Source organism: Prionailurus bengalensis, chromosome F2, assembly GCF_016509475.1.
Source record: "Prionailurus bengalensis isolate Pbe53 chromosome F2, Fcat_Pben_1.1_paternal_pri, whole genome shotgun sequence".
NCBI classification, from domain to species: Eukaryota; Metazoa; Chordata; class Mammalia; order Carnivora; family Felidae; genus Prionailurus; species Prionailurus bengalensis.
The window spans coordinates 44,096,991-44,124,607 of record NC_057353.1 but is presented as its reverse complement, the minus strand read 5'-3'; the positions used below and the strand labels follow the sequence as shown (position 1 = coordinate 44,124,607).

General features: G+C 36.8%; 1 protein-coding gene across 5 annotated transcripts in view; it reads right to left on the bottom strand.

Moving 5' to 3' along the window:
* Window positions 1-915: 915 nt before the first annotated feature.
* Window positions 916-27,617, bottom strand: part of MTDH (metadherin) — a 56,460-nt gene continuing 29,758 nt past the window's right edge. The window contains exons 6-13 of one of the 5 annotated variants that reach the window (XM_043601438.1): window positions 27,200-27,436; window positions 24,590-24,679; window positions 22,264-22,362; window positions 15,971-16,095; window positions 9,270-9,377; window positions 6,293-6,433; window positions 3,332-3,488; window positions 916-2,656 (exon numbers count right to left, since the gene is read on the bottom strand). In XM_043601438.1, coding sequence (XP_043457373.1) covers window positions 2,586-2,656; window positions 3,332-3,488; window positions 6,293-6,433; window positions 9,270-9,377; window positions 15,971-16,095; window positions 22,264-22,362; window positions 24,590-24,679; window positions 27,200-27,436 — 1,028 coding nt within the window. In that variant the 3' untranslated portion in view covers window positions 916-2,585. The remainder of the gene's footprint in view (window positions 2,657-3,331; window positions 3,489-6,292; window positions 6,434-9,269; window positions 9,378-15,970; window positions 16,096-22,263; window positions 22,363-24,589; window positions 24,680-27,199; window positions 27,437-27,617) is intronic. The other 4 variants (XM_043601441.1, XM_043601440.1, XM_043601443.1 and 1 more) reach the window with 4 other exon arrangements.

The window sequence follows — 27,617 nt, the reverse complement described above, 5'->3', positions numbered from 1 at the left end:
GTAGAATTCCAGTCTGGGGAAAATCCTAAACCCTGCTCCAGAACAGGAAAGGATTTGCAGTAAGTATGCGGACTCCAGCCAGGATTAGAGAGATTTTTTGAGTAGGTTCTTTTGCTAATCAGAACAAGGTTCCACTTCAGGCCTGACAAAGCCTAAAGAGATCAGTTATTTCCCTATTAACAGTTTGGGGAGCATCTAACCCAAGCCTCCAAAGGACAATAGGCTCCTCTCTCTCCTCTTCTCCCTGAATCACTACCTTCATTTTAGTGCCTTCTGAGGTTGATGATGGAGAACAGTTCCTATGTTCAGATTCCAGAAACTAACTGGATGCCATATAAAGATCTTCTGGAACAGGTAAAAAGCACTGAATGATACTGTAATTGTGCAAGAATTTTCATCTCATGCATATGGAAGAAAAGAAACGTATTAATTTATCACTCATAGCTGCCATCTCTTAAAACATAAAATCCATGTACTGGCTCTTGAGCTAGAGAGAAGAGACAGAGGCATCTCCACGCTGGCCCCACCTGCTTAGCAATGTACTACAACTCTCCTCAAAAGTCAGGGTCTCAAACACCCACCGTGGGGGTCATACAGAAGATACTAAGCTGGAGAAATAAAGTCCAACATTGGACATGGCTGACAAAATTCTAAGACAAAGAAATGGTGAGGTAGAGTTGAGAGAGTTCAACTGAGTTTTCTGAGCACAGATCTTTTGGCACATTCTAAAATGATACAGACCCCTTCTCAAATTCTCTCCCGTGACACCTTTACAAAGTGCTGGCAACTTAGGAGTCCTTGGATCTATTGAGGAAACTTCTATGTAAAGCTAACAGAATAAAGTCATTTGAAGAAACGAACTCCTGGCAGTTTAGCTTACTTACCCCAGTGTTGAAGCAAATAAAAACAATGCTATCCATTTGCTGAATTTATTTAAACAAATCAATTTAGAAATATCATAGAATTAAACAAAACTTCTGACATGTAAACATACTGCCATGTTCCTGAAACAGATGTTAACACCTGATAAAAGTTAATAACCGCTTGTTAGGAAAGCTGTCCATTAATAAGGCCAGTCTTCAGCAAAACTAAAACCATTTTGTTTCTTTAGCTTTCCCAGTATGACAATGCAATACTACCAAAGCACAATCAGATATAATAAAGACAAGATTGGATGGACAGATCGGTACCATTGGTTATGCTGTTAAACAGTTTCGTTCTTGGCGCCACATAAAAACGAGCCAATCACATCAAATAAATCATGGCTTTTTTTCTTTATCACAACTCACTAAGTGATGTTAAGTATGGTCCTTGTCAAACACGTTTGGTAAAGGCTATTTACAGTGTACATGGCTGAGCATGCACTATTTATAGGTACAAAGATGCCTGCCAGTTTATTACAAGAGAATTACACAGTGCCTGAAAATGGTGAAGCATCTCACACGTCATTTAAATCAATAGTTTCAAGCAGAAAACGTTCCTTGTTTGACCACAATTGCAATAATTACATGAAAATTCTTATAAAAACACGAATCTCCCTCAAGAAATTGATGCATATTCTACGCACTATAGGTTAAGGCAGTAAAAAAATGTATTCCTGATAACTGGAGGTCTTGACAATGTCAATTAAAGCTGTCTGACTCTAGTTTTTCATTCTCCATCATATACTCAAAGTTCTGTCTGCATAACTAATTCGTGAAAGATTTCACTTCTAACGTCGGAAATGGATTAGCAATGAAGAAGAGCTGACGTTGGGAAAAAGTAACTGCTAAGGAAAGGGGAAAACGTTAAGTCGGACTTTGCCTAGAAGTTTTCAAATCCTAAACAAGAGCATTATTTGTGAGTCTGAGCCTTAAAAGTATAAAACAAATACATATAGTTTACCTTTCTTAATTTAAAATATACTGAACTTTGAACAATTCAAGTAATAATGTAAGACTATCAAAAATAACTTCATAAGCCATACAAGCATCAACTGCATGTTCAATGTTTTAATTATGAACTTTTTAAAAATTGTAAACTAAACCATGAGTTTAGTTAACAAATGATAAATGACCTTTTATTTGCACTTGTGATTCCTTTAATACAAATTGCTACCAACATATATGTAAAGATATGGCAGATTATGCATTTGATCAAAGCACTTTGATTTAAGCATAAAACAGATTCAAATGGTTTTAAGTTCCGTGCATAAGATCCAAGAGGCCGCCTACCAATTTGTAGGCAACCCTCTTCCTAATCAGAATCCTTTATTCCTCAGCTGCAGATGAGACAGGGCACAATCTGTTGTAAACAGGGCACTGCTGTAAAACCAGGGTAATATTCTTAAATTAAGATCGTTCTTGTTCAATTGAAAAGACTTTCCCCAAGTGTCTTCCAGCACTGTAGTATATTCTGCTGACCTCTTAATTTCATAAATTAACTTTCCTTTGATTCCATTTTTATGGTGGTTGTTTTCACAGTTTTGTTTTAAAAATTGGTTTAAATTTATATAAAACTCTGTACATGTTCACAAATTATTGCATAAACAGCATAATCTTCCAGACAGTGTTTACAAACACATGTCCAATGCAGGAAAAATATATTCACGTTTCCCGTCTGGCTTTTTTCTTCTTTTTTATTTGTTTGGGAGATTCCCAGCTAGTTTCAGACTTGGCTAAGAGGAAAAAAAGAAAGAAAAAACAGGAGAAAATACTGTTATGTCTCAAAAATATCAAAGTACCATCAATGAAAACATGCTTTGAAATCCACTAATGACTCTTCAACCTTTATGTGTAACTTCTCAAGTCCCAGTCACATGTTTTTAGGTTATTCTATGGCTACCTTCCCCTTTTCCTTTGAATGCCAATGTATTATTTTGTTTAATCACATGAAAAGTACTGCACCGGTTTTGATCTAGAAAACCCATCATTTAACATGGCATTACTCATCTAAGTAATGAAAGTGAAAATGGGCAAAATGGATACTGAAGGTAGCTAAAGGGAGGAAAAGGGGACAGAAGGCACAGGACAATTCACAGCAGTCCCAAGAACATGTGCACAGAAAAAGGGAGGGACCAGATGGACAAGGGCATGTCTCAAGCCCTCCGCTGTCTAAGTCCCTGGACACCCAGTCTCTCCTGGGGCGATTTCAGCCTCTTGACCCTCATAACTGACTGAGGTCCACAAGATGCCAAGGAATCTAGCCTGTGCAAAGGAAGGAAGGGCTGCTCTATTAATCTCTATCAGACTTCCAAGATTAGAAGTCTAAATATTTCAGACTTCTAAGAAATTAACTTTTATATAAACAGTACAGAAAACATACAAAAGAACTAAAAAGGAGAATTACTTACTCTGTGAAGGAGGCACACTATTTTGCTTAGTATTTGACTTGGATTTATCTGTTTCTTGTAGCATCGGTGGCACTTGGGAAGAGCTTTTGTCAGAATCACTTTTTGATAAAATAACAGATGGCTCGGTAGAAACAGCAGGTGGAAGAGTCTTGACAGGCTATTTTGGAATAAAATTACCTTAAATTCCTCTGTAAAAAGTTTCATATAAAATTAAATATCAAAGTAATACCAAGAGGCTGCTGAGGAGCAAGTAAATACTAAAATGATTTCCAAAGAATTTACTAGCAGAAGGGCTACAACTCGTGCGTGCCCTCTAGTGGCATAACCAAATAAACGTTTACCTACAACATCCATGAATAGAGGTAGAGATAAAAAGGGATGAAAAGCACAGAATTACAAGATGTTTACTGAATCTCAAGTAGGAGCGAATAATTCCATTTTCATGAACTTTTATATTTTCCTGTTAATTAGAAATAGGACGATTTGATGTTTCAGTGATTCAATGGTTTGTCCACTTCTCACCAACTCTCAACTCCTTGAAACTTTTTCATGTGAAAGACAAAGAAAATAGCTCCTTTCTGAACTCCCAGTAGGTGATACCACCCCCTTCTCTGCTTCTGGAGATGTAAGGGTTACTCAAACAGAGCAGCAACAGCTTGTTTCCCATGCAAGGGCAAAGACAGCCTATGCGGTCTATGCTAGCCTAAAACACTAGCAGACTAGGACTACTAGTCCTTCTCCATGAAAGTAAGTAGTAAAACTCATGTTCAAATCTTCAGAGTTTTATCCATTCTGGCAGTGAAATCATAATGTTGAGGGCCTAGACTCTTACTGCCTTGCTTCTCCTCTCCAGCCTGGAAGCAGAAAGGAGGCAAATTAACTGATTTGCCTCAGTGAGGCCTAACTGTTAATGGACGGTCAGGAGAGGCAGTATTTGGAGCGCCTGGAGGCTGGAACAGACAAGCAGGAGGTCAAGTCACCCTTTAGCTTTGCTTACAAATCCTGACTCTGAATATCGGAACAAGGGTAAGAAACATCACTATGTTTCTCTTGCCTCTCATTCTTCCAGGCTCTCTGGGTATAAGAAAGCTCAATGGAAAAGGAAACAAGAGGAAGCTGTGTGTACCCCAGAAATTACTAGGATCCCTTTCTTCTATTTTAAGTATCTGAAGCTGCATTTGTCTTGGTTGGTTCAGCTTTCTTAATGTTCTATTTACTTCATACCCAAAAGTTTTAGTACTTATTTCCAGTATTCTCCCCTTTATTCTCTCACTTAATCTATGTTAAGTCACAGAGGGACTCAAATAGTCTTTACAAGATGGCTTCTGAAAATGACTTTCTAACAACTACAACATCAAAATGTCAAATGACCTTCTGCAACCCTATTATTAAACCTACGCATGTACTGAGATTGCAGCCTTTCATCTCAAAAGGGAATTTTCCTCTTAGGGAATTAAAATCCAAACAGGAAGTATGGTTAAGATTTTATTTTAGTACAAGATTGTTACAAATTATTTCTTTTAGTGGTAACACAGGTTCTTTTTTTTTTTTTTTTTTTTTGAAGGATTTTATGGTTTTTTTTTTTTATCTTTTTTTTTTTTTCAACGTTTTTTATTTATTTTTGGGACAGAGAGAGACAGAGCATGAACGGGGGAGGGGCAGAGAGAGAGGGACACACAGAATCGGAAACAGGCTCCAGGCTCCGAGCCATCAGCCCAGAGCCTGACGCGGGGCTCGAACTCACGGACCGCGAGATCGTGACCTGGCTGAAGTCGGACGCTCAACCAACTGCGCCACCCAGGCGCCCCAAGGATTTTATGTTTAAGTAATCTCTATACCTACAACCTTGACATCAAGAGTCACATGCTCTACCAACTGAGCCAGCCAGGCATTCCTGTAACTCAGGTTGTCTAAAGCTGTTTCATTAAATATGTATGTTCCACAAAGGCTGAGATTGTTTTTTTGTTTTTTTTTAAAGTAGGCTCCATGCCCAATGTGGGGCTTGAACTCACGACCTTGAGAACAAGGGTTGGATGTTCTACTGACTGAGTCACCCAGGTGCCACAAAGGCAGAGATTTTTATATTTTGTTCTTTGATATATATCCTTTGAAATAGCGTGTGGCCCATAGTAGGTTCTCAACAAGTTTTTTGAATGTCTATATAAATGAACCATGAAACTCCAGTATACGATTTCATATATTTGTATATAACTTACCTTATGAGAAATCAGATTAAAATTTTTCTTAAATGTTTGTTTAGTTTTGAGAGAAAGACAGAGCGTGAGCAGGGGAGGGGAAGAGGGAGACACAGAATCCGAAGCAGGCTCAAGGCTCCGAGCTGTCAGCCCAGAGCCCGATGTGGGGCTCGAAGCCATGAACTGCAAGATCATGACCTGAACCGAAGTCGGACACTCAACCGACTAAGCCACCCAGGCACCCAGAGAAACAAGATTTTAAAAAGCTATAATCTTTATGTCACTGGCTTATACCTTTTATAAAATGGTCCTTTCTGACACCTCAAAATTTTCTACCAATAGCACATATTTCAAGAATCTGTCCCCAAAATGTACATAAATGTCCCATTTTGAGAGGTTGGATCACAGTCCTATTATATATTATGCACTGGCTTTTATGGAAATGCAACCAGCTGCATTTTCTCTAGCAATCTATCCCTTGTATGTCTAGATACTTAACAGGAGAAAATACAGTCCAGTGGTTCTGGTCTCACCACTGATAGTTTTGAGACTTGGGACAAGTTATTTAACTTCGCCAACCTCATTTATATAATAGATCTCAGCTTTCTGGAAGGTTGTTTTAAGGGCTAAATTAGTGTCTTTAAAATGCTTAGCACTTTAAAATAGTGGTTAGTAATGCTTAGCACTCAGTACTTCGATAAAATATGAGTTATGGCACAATTTTCAAGTCATCAAAATTTTACTCCTTAAATATTAAAAAACTTACCTGGCTATTTTTGATGAGTGCTTCAGCTGGATCACTAGTGCTTATGGTCTTCAAAGAAAAAGCTTTTTCCTGTTTTGGACGGACTTTAGAGGTATTCACTGGAAGCTCTTCTCTAATCTCTTTTTCTAATTCTTCCGTGTCCTACAGAGAAGAGTAGTCATTAGATGATATGAATCACTTTTTTACTAATTAAAAATCTACTTGGTTGGTGCTATTAATGTCCAAAAGATATTCCAAGAAAATAATTTCACGTCAGTAACTGTCCAAATGGCTTAATACAGCACATAAAAACAATCATTCGGGCACTTGGGTGGCTCAGTCAGTTAAGCATCCCACTCCAGCTCAGGTCGTGACATCACGGTTCACAGGTTCGAGCCCTGAGTTGGGCTCTGTGCCAACAGCTTGGAGCCTGGAGCCTGCTTTGGATTCTGTGTCTCCCTCTCTCAAAAATAAATAAACATTAAAACAATTTTTAAAACAATCATTCAAAGATTTAAAATACACAGGTGCATTTGGAACAGTCATCATCCCTGCTTTCTCCAGGGACTTAAATCAACTGTGAATTAAAAAACAATACACTCCCATCTTCAAATGCAAACCATTCTAATTTACTAAACCAATTCAAACAAAATAAACTAGAAATTTTTTCTTTTAAAAAAGCACAGTTAATCAGGTGATACTTGAACTAAGTATACTTTAGAAATAACATTTCCCTTAATGACTTCTTCAAGGAACAAAATATTTGTACCTCAGTGCATTCTGTAGGTAAGTTAGGCTTACCTAGTAGAAAGGACAGTTCAGTTCTGGCCTGCTGCAGTCTGCCTGCGCAACGTCAAGGACAAATCATTTAGTTTCCCTTTAGCTTCCTCAACTATAAAATGAAATGTGCCTAGATAATTTCTAAGGTCCTACCTAAGCTTTAACATTTCTATTCTTAGGCCTTTGGACGTTAAAAAAGTTTCAAAAAACACTTCTACAGCACATTACATGCTTAGATATGTGAAATAAATATAACTTGAATATGTTAAATAGGACCATCGTTGTTAATTGTATTGTTCTTTAGCCAACACATACATATGAACACCTGGCTAGGATGATCTTGAAAGTCTTCTTCCAATACTGATTATTTTATAAAACTTGTTCAGGATGGTAGTTGAGTTTAGACAATAATTCAAAATTTTATTGTGAATTTAAATTGAATGAGTAGCTTTGGGTATGTGTGTACGATTTGCCATCTGTGCAAAATTAACGTGAAGACATCAGTTACTTCCATCCTAAGCTGCACTATAACTAACGGTAAAGAAGCCCGCCAACCACATACCCACAATTAAAAAGAACAAATTCCAAAATGTATTACGGATAGGATGCTATACACTATGTACCTGACACAGAATTTTATGGATAGCTCATTTAATTCTCAAAGCAGCTATGCAGTTAAGTCACGTGTGCAAAGTCAAACAAACAAAAGCAAGCAGTAAGGCAAAACTGAAATGTGAGTACAGATCTGACTCAAAAGCCCGTATACTTACTTCTCACTGTATTTGAAAACAGATCAAACATTTGAAAAAGGAGTATCAGAATACCCAAATAATGTTCACAAATTCATGACCTTTAACCAGTAAACTGAAATTTACAGATTACATCTATCCCACAAAACTTCTTTTAAAAGGAACTCACCTAATCCACAAAATAGAAAAAAAACAGGCTAAGTAAAAGCTATCCTAGAAATCACAGAAATCTAAGAAAAGTTTGGCTAAATAGATTTCAGACAGTATCACTAACAAAAGGTAACTGTCAATAACATTTCTCATCAACTAGCTCAGCTAAGAGAAGCACTCCTATTAGGTTTTCATATCCACTGATCTCAGTCACGTTAACTTTACTAGTGAGAAAAAACGAATACTGAAAACAGATTGGGGTCATTTATAACAGGTCACGTTTCCCTCAACAAAAATTACCAAACCCGTAATTCCTTAAAAACCCATGCAGCAACTTTCCCCAAAGAGAACAATAAACAGGAAAATTCTTTGTAGGCTATCTTCCAGAAACTCTGGCTATCTCCTACATTTAAAGGAATAAAAACAATTAGTCACAAGGTTTTAAGTAAGGAACAAGATTTTCTAAGTTGTAAGGTAATGGTGATGGAACTTTCAAAGAGAAACCCATGCAGACTTCTAGTAACCTAAGAACTTTGTTTTCATCTATATTATAACCTAAACATTTTACCCAAATAGGAAAGACCAATGAAGAAGGAAAATGTAGGGGTGACATAAATAGAAAGTTTCTGTTAGAAGCCAAATGAAAAGGGACTAAGTGAAACTGGGTGCAAACGCAGGGTAAGGTTCTGCCCAATTGTTCTAACTGTGCTAAAATTCCTTTTTTAAAATTGTATATGCTTTTTTAAAAAAGTTTATTTATTTTAAGAGAGAGAGAGAGCAGAAGCAGGGAAGAGGCAGAGAGAACGGGAGAGAGAATCCAAGCAGGCTCCGTGCTGTCAGTGCAGAGCCCGACACGGGGCTCGAACTCACAGACTTTGAGATCATGACCTGAGCGAAACCAAAAGCTGGATGCTCAACCAACCAAGCCACCCAGGCGCCCCATAACTGTGTTAAAATTCTAATTTGCTGAATCCCAGTTACTCAAAAGAAGTTTCTGTCTGTGAGCAACACTGCATCTCCTTTTCCATTCCACCCTAATATAAACCAAAATGCATCTAATTTAATTTATTTACCTTGGGTTTACACCTTTGGTATGATTTTTCCCCCCTTTGGTACGATTTTTTCAGAGCAATACAGTTTTACTACGGTAGGATATATAAGATCTTTAAAAGATTCTGTGACTTTTCGAATACTTTGCAAGTAAACCCGAGAGCTCATATTGTGTCTTTTATCTCTACATATACTTTGGATCTGCATGTTCTTTTCACATTTCGGCAGTAGGTGCTTTATGAGTCACATCTGTTGTTTTGATGCCCTACCTGTGCAGGAGAGTTCTCGTCACCTTGCTTCTTCTTTTTCTTTTTTTTCTTTTTAGATTTCCCAGTTGGAAGAGCTCCCTCTCCCTTTTCCTTGTCATCATCTGAAACCTGATGTTAAAAGCAAAAGTATTAAAGTGAACCAATTGGTTAAGTTTTCATTATTCAGAAATTATGGCATAATCTCATTCATTAGATTCAGTCTTTATCTCGTAAATTCTAAGCAAGAATTAGTAAGGAGTAATAAAATGGATCTAAAATTATGTATTAGAAAAGAACAAAGTAAAGAGAACTTCATTCTCCTATTGTCTACGATAGACCACTTTTTGTTTTTTTTACATCTTTCATCACTCACTGCAAGACAAATTAGAGGGCTGTGCAAACCTTGGTTTTTAAAACTCACTGGATAGGTAATTCTGTTTTGTTTCAGAGTTTAAATGCAGCACTATGTGCAATAAAAATGAATTTGACTCTGCTAAGAGAAAGACAAGCTCCAGAGTAGGAGAAAGTATTTGCAAACCACATATCCAACAAAGGATTTGTATCTAAGACTATATAAAGAAAATTCAATAGTAAATACTCCAATTAGAAAATGTGCAAAAAATATGAACAGACATTTCATGAAAGAGGACATACAGATGGCAAAGCAGCACATGGAAAGATGTTCAACATCATCAGCTATCAGGGAAATGCAAATTAAAGCCAAAATGAGTTCACTACATTCCTATCAGAATAGCTAAAATAAAAAACAGTGATGGCAGCAACCGCTGGCAAGGATGGAGAGAAATATGATCACGCATTCATTGTAGGCGGGAACGTAAAGTGATACAGCCACTCTGGAAAATAGTTCGGCAATCTCTTAATATATTAAATATGCAACTACCATACAACCCAGGATTATACTCCTGGACATTTATCCTAGAAAAAGGAACACTTATGTTCACACAAAAGCCTGTACACGAATGCATAATAGCAGCTTTATTCACAACAGTGCCAAGCGAAGAACAATCCTAATGTCCTTCAATAGGAAAACAGTTAAACAACCTGGGGCATATCCAGACTATGACTACTAAGAAGTGAAAGAACCAAGTAATGATACGTAACAATCTGGATGAGTCTCTAGAGAATTATGCTCGGTGAAAAAAACCCCAACAGTACAAAAAGGCTGCATGCTATATTATTCTATTCCTAGAACATTCTTGAAATGACAAAATTATAGAGATGGAAACAGATTACTGGTTGCCAGGGGTTACAAGGGGGTGGTGACAGGAAGGAAGAAAGGGTGGCTATAAAAAAAGGGAAACATGAGGGATCCTTACAGAATGGAAATGTTCTGTATCTTAATTGCATTAATGCCAATATCCTAGTTGTGATACTGTATTATAGTTTTCCAAGATGTTATCACTGGGGGACACTGGGTAAAGAGTACAGAGGATTTCTCTGTATCATTTCTCACAAGTGCTTGTCACTCTACAGTTACCTCAAAATTAAAGATTTAATTTAAAAAATCGATTTTGAGTGGTGCCTGGGTGGCTCAGTCAGTTACGTGTCAGACTTTGGCTCAGGTCATGATCTCCAGATTTGTGAGTTCGAGCCCTACGTTGGGCTTTGCACTGATAGCGTGAAGCCTACTTTGGATTCTCTGCCGTCATCTCTCTCTGCCCTTCCCCTACTAGCGTTCTCGCTCAAAAATGAACATTTAAAAAAATTGAATCTGAGCTGGAATGTCACTGAAAACAACATTCTGCATGATTAAAATAGTGAATTAGAACTGTTAAATTGGTATCCATAAGATCCTTTCAAACATACCATGAAGTTGACTTTTCTATGAAAAAGTGCTTTTTGTGTCTTCTGCACAGATGAAAGCCAAGATTCCTAGCCTACCCTTACAGGACGAGATGATGGGGTGACTACTATTTTGTCTGCTCAGCAGCACAGTCATTAGGATGATTATGGAGGTCTCATGAACCACCAAACAGTTCACAGAAATTACTAGCAAATGGAAAAACAAAACCCTATACAAACTTAGCTAAGAGATTTTCAGTCCAAGTTGGTTGCCAGCTGCGGAGAAACCTCCACAGAAGTTTTCACCACAAGCTCACAGTGATTAAAACACCACGTGCAAAAAAATGCATCCTCTGAAGGATATTCAGGTCCCAAGGACTCTGGGCAGTCTGCTTCTTAGCCAATTAAAATCCAACCATAAAGGAAATATAGTTCTTCATGCCTAAACACTATTTTTGTTTATGGGGGAAAGGCTGAAACCAACTCCATACCATTTTTAACTCCTATGAAAGAACTTTTGACAAATTTATTTTAGACTAATTGAAAGTAAAAGACATTACTGATAAACTTAAAATTCCTTTACACCCCCCTTCCCGATCCCATTCCCACACTACCTCCCCTAGGGGTAAACCATTTACCATGAACTTCTTTCATGTCCATTCCATCAAGTTTTTTATAAATTCAGGTGTGTTTACACACACACAAAATTTACACAAACGGTATCATATTGTATCTTTCTGTAAACCTGTCCTCCATCATTCAGCATGTTTTTTGAGATTTTATTCATGTTGACATTAATGTACCTTATTTCACTGATTTTTAACATCTAATATGCAACTGTACAGACCTATCACATTTTAGTTCTCCATTCCTCAACTGATGGGCATGTAGATGGTGTCCCATTTTTACTAAGAAATATGAAAGATGATCTCTGAATACACTCAAAAAAAGAACTGCTATGATATATGATAGTCTTCATTCCATTCAGTGGTTCTACTCTGTAATTCTGATGATAAGGCACAAGGAAGTTTCAGTTAGAGAAATATATATATATGTATATATTAAAAAAATTTTTTTTTAATGTTTATTTATTTTTGAGAGTGAGACAGACTGTGAGTGGGGGAGGAGCAGAGAGAGGGAAACACAGAATCTGAAGCAGGCTCCAGGCTCTGAGCTGTCAGCACAGAGCCCGATGCAGGGCTCGAACTCACGAACCGTGAGATCATGACCTGACCTGAAGTCAGACACTTATCGACTGAGCCACCCAGGCGCCCCGAGAAATAAATAAATATATATATATATATATATATATATATATATATTTTTAATATTTATTTATTTTTGAGACAGAGAGAGACAGAGCATGAACGGGGGAGGGGCAGAGAGAGAGGGAGACACAGAATCGGAAGCAGGCTCCAGGCTCTGAGCCATCAACCCAGAGCCTGACGTGGGGCTCGAACTCAGGGACCGTGAGATCGTGACCTGAGCTGAAGTCGGACGCTCAACCGACTGAGCCACCCAGGTGCCCCCCGAGAAATATATTTTTGATTGTACATTCACTAAACATTCAACAAATATCAGAATGGTTACTATGTGTTAAGGTACTATTACCAGGAAGCTTTTTTCCCTAATAGACTTTATTTTTTACAGCAATTTTAGGTTCACAGCAAAACTGAAGATAGAGATTTCCATATACTCCCCCACCTCACATGCACAGCCCCCCACTATCAATACTCCCCCCCCCCCCCCGAGTGGTACATCTGTTATAATAGAGGAGCCTACACTGCCTTATCATTACTCAAAGCCCCTACAGGTTACCTTCGGGTTCACTCTTGGTGTTACACATTCTACTGGTTTGGAAAAAATGTGTTATGACATGAATTCACCATTACAGTGTCATACAGAGTAGTTTTACTGCCCTAAAAACCTTCCGTGCTCTGCCCATTCATCCCTTTCTCCCTCTAACCCCCTCAACTTTCATGTTACCTGTTAACTGTCGCCCTCTACATTTATTTACACACTTAGTAATAAATCCCATTACTACCTCTTCCTTTCTCTGGTCTCTAAAGATCAGAGGTACTACCATCCTATCAAAGGCCAACCCACAATCCACTCATGCCTAAGGTTCCCCCACGTCTACTGCCAGGATCTTACTCTATTAGCCAAATCTCTTATTTATGTGTAACTTTTACTTTGTTCTAGACCCATTCTCCTTGCATCTACAGTAAAGCAAGGGCTGACAAACCACAAATCTAGCCCAATGCCAGTTTTTGTAAATAAAGTTCATTTCCAAATTGTCTGTGGTTGCTTTTACACTGCTGTATGAACCTTTAATAAAAAGTTTACCAACCCCTGCACTAAAATCTCTCTTATCATGAAAGCACAAACAACCTCCAACAAAACCCTTCCTGGTACTAGAGTTTCACTGTCATCCACTACCTCTCCTCCATTCCTATCCTTACTTACTTTTTAAAAAAACACATTAAAAAAGCATACTGTTTCCTAACCCTCATTTACTCAACTTACTGCAATATGGTTACTATTCTAAGATTTCTAATGAGACTGGTCTTTTATTTTTAATGTTTATTTTTGACAGAGAGAGACACACACAGAGTGTGAGCTGGGGAGGGGGAGAGACAGAATCTGAAGCAGGCTCCAGGCTCTGAGCTGTCAGCACAGAGACTGGCGCGGGGCTTGAACCCACGAACTCTGTGATCGTGACCTGAGCTGAAGTTGGATGCTCAACCAACTGAGGCCACCCAGGCGCTCCTCTAATGAAACTGCTCTTAATTACCAGACAGCAAATGCTTCAGCCTCTTGTGACCCAGAACTCTCTTCTCTCAGTCTCTTTCATGCACTTTTGTTTCTTCTTAAAAGTTGGAGGAGTTTCCCTTTCCCAGATTCCTATTCATCCCACTGCGCTTTTCAGGTCTACAGACTTTTCCTAGATATTTCATGCACCCTCAAAATGTTTAACAACCATATGCTTATAACTTCCAAACACAGACCTTCTCCCTAAACTTTAACCTGGTATAAAACCAACTTCTCTTAGGCATTTCTACAAAACACTTTGTATTTAACATAGTCCAAATGGAACCAACCATCTTTTCCCCAGTCAACTAGCTTTTGCTCCCGTATCTTCTCTGTTGGGAACACTACTTCCACCTTCCTTCCCAGTTACCCAACCTAAAATCCTGGAAGTCTTTCGATGACTCTTTCTCCATTCAATTCTAATCACATGTCCTGTGGATTTTATTTCAATCAATCAGTCTATTTCTTTATTAAGTAGGCTCCATGCTCAGCGTGGAGCCCAATGTAGGGCTTGAACTCACAACTCTGAGATCATGACTTGAGCTGAGATCAAGAGTTAGATGCTTTCACTGACTGAACCACCCAGGCACCCCTATTTCAATTTATTATTTTAAGTCTGCCCTGTATTCTGTATGCCATTCTTTTTTTAAAGATTTTATTTTTTTAAGTAATCTCTACACCCAACATGGGGTCTGAACCTACAACCCTGAGATCAAGAGCCGCAAGCTCCAATGACTGAGCCAATGGGACCCCTCTGTGTACCATTCTTACCATTACTGTCCCGGACTAACTAACCAACCTCTAACCTGGCCTTCCTACCTTTATTCACATATGCCTCTACTCCTTTTTTTCTACACAGGCTGCCAGTAGAATCCTTCCATCTTAAAATCCCTCCATTATTTATAGCATAAAATCTAGGTTTTTAAATGACGTTCAAGAACTTTTAGCATCTGGTCCATGCCTCTCTTCTCCAGTTTAATTTCTGACCACTCTTTGTTTCACATTCTGCTTTCACCTCCAGGATGCTTTTGCTAAAACTTCCAAGTGCTTCTGTAATACCTGGCACAAACTGTAACATTACGTTCACCCGCTGATATGCCTGTCTTCTTCCTCTCCTCCCTAACTAGACTGTAGGCTCTTTGAAGGCAGTAACTGTGTTTTATCTTGTTCCTCCACTAGCACAATACCTGACTCGTGGCAGATGTTTAATTAGTAATTTGTTGAATGATCCTATTACCTTCAGAGCCTCTGGACTTTCCAACCTTATTCCTACAACCAACCAGTTGCAAAGTTTGATCAGTAGCTTTAGGACTTGTAAATTACTTCCATTTATTTTTCAAAGCTCTCAGTTTAGTTAATTATCTCCTACCCAATTCATGTAATTGCCTCTTTAACACTTACCCCAAAATAGTACAAAATAGCTTCCCAAGCTGCTTCTCTTTCTCCTGTATCCAGCCTAACTTTCCTAACCCTACTGATGGTTAGGTTATCCCTAGTTTAAAAGCTGTCAGTAGGTTCTAATCACTTATAGAATTTCATAAAAATGTGGCAAGGTATGTATCATTCATTTATTTACTGAGTGCCAAGCATGTTGCTAGAGCTACAAAAATAAAAACTTCATGGTTCCTTTCTTTAAGGAATATGGCCTACAAGGGGAAGATCCTGTCATTAATAGATTCCACACACATGTAATGTTTACCTCTCCACTAAACTGTTCACCTATCTTCCCGCCTTGACACCTTTTTCGTGGTGTTCTCGTCATGAGCCTTCCTTACTCTTTCATTGGCAACCGTTCTGTTCTTCTCTAAACACACTTAGTTGCTGTTATAATATATCAACTATTATAGTAATTCTGATAAAAGAACTGTGTTTTCTTATCAGTGCCTAATAGTGCTTTCCACATATTAGAATCCTCAATAATTTGTGGAAAGAAAAAACAGTGATATAGAGAAGGCATGCAGGCACAATGATTAAAGCAAGTATGATCAGAATGGCTCAGAAGCAATTCTACCACTGGATGTGTTTATGATACAGAATGTACCCTCCAGTAATTCTAACATAGTTGGGTGCACAGAGAAATAGACATACCCGCCAATGCCTTTACTCACTTTTTGATCATCAGGAATTGGTTCCTGGGACTTTAGAAGTGAAGCTCTTTCTTCATCTACCCAATTTCCCCACTCTTCTGCTGGAGCATTCCAATCAGAGCTGGGATCAGCAGAAGACAGACCATCTAAAATTTAACAGTGCGAATTAGGTATCTATCATTTCTGCCAAAAACTAAAATGCAAAAACTAAAGTTCCTTATGTTGAACTAAGTTGTAACTATAAACTATTGTTCTTCCTTCTTTCTTCCAAGCATATTTTAAGAGCTAGAAGAGAACCCAGTAACATGATGGTAAAAACCTTTGTCAAACTTCTGCTAGGCACATCATATGGCTAATTAAATGGAATTTCTAAAAAATCCCAGAAAACTTCAGAATTACTCGTTTAATTCCACTCCCCCTAATTCCTTTGTTACCTATCTCCTAATTTTGCTCTCTTTTCACTGTTTAGGTCTAACTTGGTTTGGGACTTGGTCATTACAGTTTTGTAATTGATTTATTTTCTAGGGTACGGAAGTAACCAATCTTTAACAGCAGTGCCAAAATTATACTCCCACCTGTCCTTTTACATCATGTCTCCTGCCCTTTAGCAGCTTTTCAAGACTACATTCCTCTTGAAATTCACCAAGTCATGACAGAATATTTAATGTCTTCTTTCCTCTTTTTTTTAAAAAAATAATTACTTTATGACTTTTAATGGCTACAACCTCTTCCTCCTTTAATACTTAATAACTTGTACCTTCTTACATTTTCCAGATTATTCAATGCTACTTTTATTATTTCAAAATAGGCCAAGTCACTTTCAGGGTTTCTATCGTCTATTCTTAAGAATAAATTTTTATTCTAGACTCCTAGATTCCTTTCTTTCACTCCAGAGAATTTTACTTCCTTGCTTATTCTAAAAAGGGAAAAACAATCTTTGGCTTTATCCTGGTTAAGTAGCTCTCAAAGTCAATTCTTGCCCCTCTCCCTGGATTTCATAAATGCTTCCACATCTACTTCTGCAATGACTACTTATAGCCAGGTTTCATTCCCAGTGGTTTAAGATTATAGATATTAAGCTTTATTTCTAAATGGTTAACTAGTCATTCTATAATTGCTCCAATGAAAAATCCAATCTTTTCCCATTAATGTCAAATGCTACTTTTATTAACTAGTAAGTTTTTTCACATACACTTCAGTCTGTTTCTAGAATTTCTACCCTATTTCACTGACATATTCCTGGAATGGTGCCATATATAATTCTGTAATACCTGTTAGTAACTAGAATGACAAATCTGCCTGCATTCTTATTTTCTCTGCTATTCTTATTTTTTCATGTGAACTCCATTATTTTTGTTTAAAGGGGAGGTATTATGATACCACATGAAGGCTTTAAAACCAATGTTTTAGAAGAATATAATAATCTGGGAAAATGCTCAAAGTAAAAACAAAAAAAGACAAAACTGTAAAACAGGATACCAAATTTATATGAAGAAGAGAATAAAGAAAATAATACATTAACAACAGATATATCTTGTCACTGGAATTACAGGAATTTCACCTTATTAAGCACTTACTATGTACTAGAACTTGAGCTGGGCAGGTACTAGAGATAGAAAAATGAGAACAATATACTTCCTCCCCACATGGAGTTCCTGGTCTTATCTATTTAGAGGTGAAAATAGGTAAGCACAAGAGACAATTAAGTACAGAAAGAAAGATTCTATCATGGGGGTGTGGAGAGGGAGAAAAGGGCTCAAGCAGTAGAGGATGGAGACTGAAAACATAAGAATTTATAGTCTAGCAGAAGAAAAACACGGAACAATTGATTACAAGTATGAAGTATATTACAATAAAGGAAGATCCTTCTTAAATTTACTACCAGGAGCAGGTATCCGGAGGCAGTATTACATAGTAGTAACATAGGGGTTAAGAGCATGGACCTTAGAGTCAAACAGATTCACATCTGAATATTGGTCTGCCCCTACCACTTAACAACTATGTGATTTGGGTCAGATTTCATAATCTTAATGGGCTATATACTAACTTCATAGGAGTGCTGAGAAGATTATAGTAGATACATTTAAAGTAGTACACAGCAATGCAGTAAATGCTCAATAAATGGTAGGTGTAGTGTTTATGTATCACTGATGACATAACAATAGAAAGTCAGTTTCTAAGCTATCGGGCATAGACAACTAAAAATGTATTTCTTACGATCCTGATAAATCTCTCAATAAGATACACTGGTATGTCTTAATGTGGAAATCATTTTTATAAACATAGATGTCGAACCAATTGCTCATCTTACATTAAGCATTCATTAGCAACACTGTTAAGAGATTTGAATGTCACAGATTTTGCTTAAATCTCACAAATAAGAAATGCAGATCTGGAAAATTTCTCTTCATAAGCTAGTCTCTAAGGCCTCTTGTCAGAAAGGAAACTTTATTTTCTTTTAAAAGAAAAAAAGTCTAGACACATGAGTGGGCAACATAGTAACATATAAACAAACTATTTTCTTAATAAATATGGTGGTGGGAGGAGATAAGGGGTAAAAATCTCGTAAAGTATTCAGTAACATTATTTTTTTAAAGGCTTACATAACCAGAAAGTCTGGGGAATGAATGTAGCCTATGATTTAACTTCTTAAAGAACATTAACAGCAGCACAAATCTCTACTGGCTTTATAAAGCTTTCTGTTGATTGTTCCAAGTTTACTGATTTTAGATTAGGTTTTTTTTTTTTTTAATATTAACTGGAATAAATAAAACTACTATATAAAACAACAGATAACCTAAACATAAAAGCTATCACCAGAAGACTTCTCAACACATAATTCTTTTTTATTTTTTAATGTTTATTTATATTTGAGAGAGAGAGAGCATGAGCAGGGGAGGGGCAGAGAGAGAGAGTGGGAGACACAGAATCTTAAGCATGCCCCAGGCTCTGAGCTATCAGCACAGAGCATGACATGGGGCTCGAACTCACAAGCTGTGAGATCATGACCTGAGCTGACGCTGGACGCTCAACTGACTGAGCCACCCAGGCGCTCTCTCAACACATAATTCTTAAGAGTCATGAGCCCTAATATGCTAATAAAATTTCTTTCCCTTAAGGAAACGATGTAGTATGGTTTCATTCATTGTATAGTTTTTTCCATTTATAATAGAGTAACTTCTCATTTCTCAAAAGTCTCCCACAGTTTGCCAGTATCTTTTCAAAGGGCCCTATTAGTGTCCTTTCAAAATGGTAAAGAATTTATCTATTTAATTTGTGTGAAAAATGTTTTAAGTTTAAGCATCTCATAACTAATCTCGATTTTACCTCAGTAAAAAAACAGCTGTCAGCTGTTTCTGACCAGAACTTACTTTAGTACTGACTTTAATAAAACAACTATGTTAGAAAGACGTTTTCTAGTGTTCAGACAATACTAACTAGCCCCACTGCATAGACTAATTTTGCCCCAAGAAGAGTATCAGCAGCACCATAGCACTTATTATTTACTGAATATTCAGGCAGTGTTCTAAATGCTATATATGTACTTTATCATTTAATTCTCTCAACTGTGGGAGAAGAGCTACTCTTTTTACAGATGAGGAAACCGAAGCACAGAATGACTATGCACCTGTGTAAGAGCAAACCCAGGAAGTCTGTCCTTGAAGCTCATGCTCTTAACCCCTTTATATGCTGCAGCAAATTCATTCATACTCTGATGTGAATTCATAATCTGACTTTTTACAGGGGTTATGATGATGGCTGTTCCTTTACGATCAATTACAAGATTATCAGTCTTTAAAAAAATGTTATCTTCTGTACTATAGCATCTTAACTTTATACTCAAGTGTTGCCTTCTTGTCAGATGAGGTCAATGCCTCAAACAAGAAGGTCAACGTATTAATCACATCACATTGTTAAATGGAGAGCTAGTGTGTGTGTGTATACATACATATACACACACATATATACATACTTTGTGGATTAGTAATCTCAAATATTAAGTCATGCATTTTATAAATTTAGAAGGAATACTTCAGTTCCCTGAATACCAAAATCAGCCACATTAAAGATAACAAAAAATAAAATTCAGAGAAAATGAGGTTGGTTAAAGAGTAACTCGGGACTTAAAAGACTGATGGGTCGCCTGGGTGGCTCAGTCGGTTCAGGGCCCGACTTCGGCTCAGGTCATGATTTCGCGGTCCGTGAGTTCAAGCCCCACGTCAGGCTCTGTGCTGACAGCTCAGAGCCTGGAGCCTGTTTCAGATTCTCCCTCTCTCTCTGACCCTCCCCTGTTCATGCTCTGTCTCTGTCTCAAAAATAAATAAACGTTAGAAAAAAAAAAAAAAGAAATAAAAAAAAAAAAAAAAAAAAGACTGCCAACAGCCTAACAAATGAGACAGTGTGGAAAGATGGACGGTGTTTGATACTCTTTACTTTCAACAGAGTTCCGTGGATACACACTTTTTCTTCAGTCTTTTATTTTAGCAGTCTATGGTGTTTTTCATGTTACAAGAATTCTAAAACAGATAAAAGTGGAGTCATTCTGTCCCAGTAGGGAAGCCCAGAACCCGGAAGGCTCAGTTTTCCTCAGCTTCAGCCCAGAGCTGCCCAGATTCTTCACTACTATTCTCCTACAATCATTCCTATAAACACTCTTCACTCCTATTCTGTACCTAGCTGAGCATTCTTCTCCATAATTTACAAAAAGCTTTCACGTGCATTTATTACCACATTAAAACCTCACAACAATCTACAGAAGTAGTATGCAAGATTATTTGTTCCATTTTACAGTTCAATTAATCTAGATTCCAAGGTAAGTCTGAGCCACAAGTATTACATTTTAAAGTGAGGACCAGAACTAGGAAATACCTTCTAAACTAGTATGCCAACCCCACATCCCTAGTCTTTAGCCAGGAGCTCAAGACTTTTCACTGCCTAACCTACCTTTCCAAACTCACTTCCCTTGATCTGTAAGAACTGTGCTTCAGCTCATCTACAAAGACTAAGTAATCTATGGGCTAATTTTTGTATTGTGTTCCAAGTTTTTTAATTAAAATAAAATTTTTTTTAAATATTTATTTATTCTTGAAAGAGAGACATAGTGTGAGTGGGAGAGAGGCAGAGAGAAACAGAATCGGAAGCAGGCTCCGGGCTCTGGAGCTGTCAGCACAGAGTCTCACGTGGGGCTCGAACTCCTGAACCGGGAGATCATGACCTGAGCTGAAGTTGGATGCTTAACTGACAGAGCCACCCAAGCGTCCCACTGTGTTGCAAATTTTACCTTAGAGATTACAACCATCCCTAAGGCTGTACCATATGGTGGGTAAGAGCTTGAACTCTGGAGCCAGACTACCACCTCCTGCACTTAACTGTGTGACTTAGGTTAGATAACTTTTCTTTGCCTCAGTTTCTTCATCTGGAAAATGTGGGGGAAAAAAACACCTACTTGGTAGAACTGTTATAAGCATTCAACAAAACATACAAAACTTCCGTGAGGGCCTGGCACATAGTCAAGGGTTTGCATTTCTTATCATCCCTACTACTGAACACCCGCATGTAAAGCACTGCACTAACTACTGAGGATGGAAGAGTAATTGAGAGTTTCCATTTCTAGTGGGTTTGTTTCATTTCATTCGTTCAACTCAAAGAAACCATAATCTCAAAAAAATTTTTTTTTCTCACACTGGCCACATGGTGGAAAAGTCCACAAAGTAACATAAAAGTGCTAAATAAACAGTAGAAAAGGATGTGCTGTAAAATTTTTGAGAAAGGAGTATATTCTGAGGTTTGAGGTGCTGGGGGGAAAAAAATCTCGGATTTTTTTAAAAATGAAGGTGGTATAAGTTTTCTGAACGTAAAAACTGTATTTTTTTCCCCTTCTTCTTTTTTATTTAGAACTCTTGCCTTTAACCTTCCACTGGGAATCAGGCTAAGAAAACAGTTTTCTAATACAAAACTTGCATACCTCACAAACTAAAAGCCATTCCTGCATATTATATTCACTCTATTATGCTAAAACTAAGAAACAGAACATTCATTTAAAACAAAAAATAGAAAAAAAACCAGAAAAACTATAAAGCAACTATAAGAAAGTCATGTTTAAATAGTGCCTCAATTACAGAAAGTGAATTTAAATTCTACAGTTATTGAGTAATTAGCTTATAAGTAGTACACATTTGGTATTATATTACTATGACCTAAGGGGTGAAAATTAGGATTAAAATTAAAACCTAAAAGCATGAATTTAGGGTGCTAGGAAGAAAATTCTAAAAAACAAAAACAAAAGCAAAAGCATAATTTTTAAAAGGACATACTTAACCCAGACCATTCATCATCGATATAGGGTTGATTACGGCTAGCATCCCACTGATAATCAGAAGTGGTAGAATGAGAAACTGGCTCAGCAGTAGACCCTTAAATGAAAACGAATGCAATAAAATTAAAAATGGAATTTTCTAGTGATGTTTCATAACAATAGTTCTATACTTTGCATACGGAGACTAAATTATTTTTTACTTCCCCTAAAAGGAAAAATTCAGACATTAGAAAGAGTTAAGATAAGTAAAAGTAGAATTGAGGGTAATTTCAGATTAAGCATGATAATCACTTGATCTAATTCACGGATTAGAACTACATTTTGTCCCTAGTTTTTGTCTTTATAATACGTATTTTGTCTTTTATAATACGTATTTCAAACTGAGTATCTACAAATTTCAAAAAAATCCAAAAAAAGTTCTTTTATTTTTGTTCTCAATGAAAAATAATAAAGCACAAAAGAAATCCTGAATGTTTCAAGGGTACACACCTATATCCTGAGAGCCCTGAAGGAGAGAACTAGAAAATGTCTGGGTTTGCTAGAACCTTATGCCTAAGGAAAAGTTAAAGACCTAGATGATTACCTAGAGAGGTGAGGCAGAGAGAAGTCAGAGACAGGAGAGTTGTGCTGATGGTCGAGAGACCATGGTAAGTTCAGGTGTGTTTAAAGAGAAGCATCTACCTTCGTCTGAATTTCTTCTGTTTTCGTTTTTTTGGGAGGAAGGAGAAAATGGGGTCACAGAGTCCTTACAATCTGATGAAAGCTCTGATGGACTACTGCCCGGAACATAACACAAAATTTTGCATATAATTTTGGGGGCTCAGAAACTCATGGATGCCAGGTGAAAAGCCCTTGTTCTATAGCCATAAATTCGTTATCTATCAGGGATATCTATACCCCAGACTTTCTCAATCAGAATTTCCATATGTACTGGAAAGCTTGGGAGACTCTGATACTCCCTTAGGACTCAGAGCCACTGACAGAAAGAAATGCTTAAGAAAACCTGTTAGTGTAAAAGACTTGCATACAATCATGTCCTCTTGTGAAAGTCCTTCCTAACTTACACATTTCACTTGGTTATAGATTATCTTAGCAGCCTTCCTCTAACTTACCAGCCCATAACTCTTAATATAATGGCTTGATATATAGTCAAAGTTACATACTTTTTAATATAAATTTTGACAAGTAGAATAGCCCTATAAATCCATATATAATTAGCATATTAACTGCTTACTAAAGTAAGCACTAAAGTAACACCATTGCTATTTTTTTAGCCGCCAATGCTGCTTTCTCTGAATATATGAAGAGAATAGCATCTGCATTGCACCAAGTCATCAAATGAAAGAGGCAATTAATTTGTATCTCTGGAACTGAAATGCAGTCTATGAGACCAGAGGTTGGTAAACTATGACCCATGGGCCAAAGGTAAACTCACTTTTTTGTGTGGCCCATGAGCCAAAACCAGTTTTTATATTTACAAATGGCTGGGGAAAAAAATCAAAATAATATTTCAAAATCAGACAGTCATCTGTTTATGCATCCTCTCCGGCTGCCTTCCTGCTACAATGTCGAATTAAGTAGTTCCACAGAGACAGTATGGCCCACAAAGCCTAAAATATTATTGTGCCCTTTATGGAAAAAAACCTACGAACGGCTATTCTAGTGACTCCAGACACTGTGGAGCTACATAATTAGTACACTGGGTCCATGAAGTCTGACGTGAACCAAATGCTACAAACTAAACACCTCCCATATTTATGTAGTATTTGTTAAGTACATATGACTTCTACATGATTAATAACAGGCATATTCACTTAAGTACTGCTGAATTGATAATAGTTTATTAGTAATACTGTATTTTCTACACCAACAGATACTCTAAGTAGAGTTCTTATGTGAGGTTCTACATAAGCTGAAAGGCTTAGCTATAAAATTCATGATGAATAAAATAGATAAAAGGGCAAACAGAAATAAAAGGCAAACTGCAAGTAGAAGCATGGCAGAAATACGCTAGTAACAGAAAAGTATCGTGACCCTAAAGGGAAGGAAGGCCTTCTATTTGTGTTCCTGTCCGTGTGCCAAGGCACTTTCAGTTATGTTAGGTCACAGAATCTTCCTATCTCCACTACAGAAAGGAACCACTTGCAGAAAAAAATTTAGGTCTTTCTTTCTCCCCCTTTTGTTAAGGCCTCTGCTATTTTATATATCTATTACTTATGTTGATAGCAGCACTTGACTCTGGGTTATTTTCCAAATAGCAAGAGCTAAAATGAATTTAAACAGAAATTTTTTTGTTAACTAAATGAAAGACTGTTTTCACATACCAGAAACAGCAGAGTTAAGTGTGAGAGATGCAAAAGAAGCAGAATTCTGTTCAGAGGTATTCATTCCCCTATCCACACTAGACCAAGCAGCTGTTAAAATAAAGAACGTCACTTGGAACCTTCAATTTGCAAAAGAAAAGTTGAAAGATATGTACAGATTTAAACTACGATAACAATCTTAAAGATAACCTTAGTAATTAGGACCACAATATAGCAATAGCTACCATTTACTAAATGTCTATTATATTTGCCAAACTTCGTATCAACCACTTCTAATCCTTAGGGTAACCCTGCTAGGCAAAATTTCAGAGTAGTTAAGTGACTTGCTGATAGCCAGAAAACAGCTGAGCCATAACTGAAACTTAAGCTGATTTCCAAAGCCTATGTATGCCTTTCTCCACTTTAGCCAGCTACCTTATTATTTAACTTTGGGTCAGGCACTGTTCTTGGTACTTGACATTCATTATAGCCAATCCTCACAACTACTTAAATATGAGGTTCATACAAGTTAAAGAACTAACCTAATTTCCATAAAAATCAGCATGTGGGAGAATGGGATTCACACCAAATAGGTCTGTCTGAACTAGTCCACACTCATTCCACTATACTGTAGTATTTCCTTAACATTTTCAAGATATTTCTTACCTATAAATGAGTATTTTAAGGCACATACACTTCCTTGAGGCCAGTCACAACAGTCTCTTCTTAGTAACTCACTACAAACCCAATTTAATATAGTTCCCTCTCAATTTCAACAAAGGTCCCAAGCCATCTAGGTGGGAACTCTAATCTGCTGCTTAATTTTATCTGTAACAACATTAAGTACCATCGAATTTATGTCCTAATTATGAAAATGCTACATAGCTTTTATAAGTAAATTGCAAATATCTGGTAAGGCCATGGTTTTTAACATTACTCAATAAAACTACCATCTTTTGCTAAATATGAAAGGATGCTTTACAGCATCGACATTTATGCTTTCTTCATTGTTGAAATGAGGCTGGGAATTTAGGGAATGACTTCTTCCAAACAAATTTTGATATTTCTACACAATTCCTGGACATCGTACAGGAGAAAGGAAGAATGAGCTTGAGAAAAATTATCAGTAAACGATCTAAAGTTTGTTTCTTGGGGACATTAGTCAACCGGAGTCTTTCTAGACTGATGGAAACTGATGGAAAAATAATGTAGGAAGAAACAGGTCTTTTTTCCTATTTAAACACTAAAAACTCTAGTGTCTACTGCTCTCCCAAATATAAGAAATAAAACTAACAAAAGTATCTGCAACAAGCACAACAGAAAAGAGTGTATGTTTAATGCACAAGGAATACAACTTGATAAAAAAAAAAAACAAACAATAAGAGGCCATTAGACAAATGGGCAAAGAACACAGACAATTCATAAAAGAAATAGAAATGATCAAGAAAGTTGTAAAAAATATGCAACCTCATTAGTGATCTTAAAAAGTTAACCGAACAATTTATGTATTTTTTGTTTATCAAGTTAGAAAATATTTTTAAAAATAAGAATACCCAATCTTGGTCAGCACATAATAAATGGCACTCTTAACGACGCTGACAGTATAAACCAAAGCTATCCTCTTAGAAAATACTTTGATAATGTCATAGAGCACTGTACACATACTCCCTTTAACCCAATAACATCACTCCCGAGAATCTATCCTAAAGAAATAACCCAAAAACAAATATATTCAATGCAATGTCATTTACATGGTTAAAAAAGGGAAAAAATTCTCTTGATAATATGGGAATAGAAAAATGATTTATATGCTATGCTTACATAATGTATTATAGGGACTTTAAATAAAAATGCTTACAAAAAGGAAAATGTTTATATTACAGTATTAAGTGTGTTTGTGGGGACATAAAAATGAATATCCAATTTGGATTACGTAAAATACTGTACACAGGAAAAAAAAAAGACCATTAAATTAAAGAAATATAAAAAAACAGTGGTTGCCATTGTGCGGTGTGGTAACAGTGGGTTTTTCCTTTTCTTTTTACAGTTTTCCATATAAAACATGGATTTCTTTTCCATAACACACACACACACACACACACACACATATACACATTGGAATTATGCTGCTTTATATTTGATGACTTTCAACAAGAATAAGCTTCTCAACTACTGGTCTTTATCTTTAAAATCAAGGGGAAAAATTATAAATAGGCATTTTGCAGACTATAAAATAGTATAAAAATGAATACTGTAAACTACTTCTATTTACCATTTTCATTTACACTCAACAGCAGAACTGTTGAAATTAATCAAAAAGTCTGCTCACACATCACACTTATCACTAAACACATATAATTACAGTCCTTAGCTACGCTGGCAATCAAATGTGATGAAAGCACATGAGAACATGAGGGAGAGAGCAAAAAATACATTTGCTATTAGTTACTTTTTAGTTCCCACTTTGCTCCATGTAAAAAGGATATGAGATGTGTTAATTATTACTATTATTTCTGTATGGCTTTACGAATTTTTCTACTCATGGAATTTTTTTTTCCATTCCTGGAAAATTCAAAATGTACCAGAAATAAGCAATTTTAAATAAACTTAAAATGTTCTCACACTTCTTACCAATGCCAGAAAATATTGAACGGTCACTCCAACTCCTTCCCCAGTCTTTTCCATTTGCATTAGCATCTCCAGTGTCTTGACCCCAAGCAGATGGCTCATTTTTCCTCTTGCCTGCAGAAGCAGGTGAAACAGAGTTCCACTTCTCCTCACCTGCACTGATCTGTGAGGAGAGTTTTACAGACTTCTCATTCCAGCCTCCTCCATTTACAGTGAGGTTTTCGTTCATTCCTGAAGAAACTTAAAGAAAAGGAAAGAAGATTAAAAACTGATATGTGACTCCTTATTAAAATTGGGATATTATTAAATTTCTGTGATTGCTTGGTTTATATTTATCACTCATTTTCTCCCCTACTGTCTTCTAAATAGCTTGAGCTTCAAAGATAAAAATGAAGACTTTTAAAGGGGACATGACCACCAC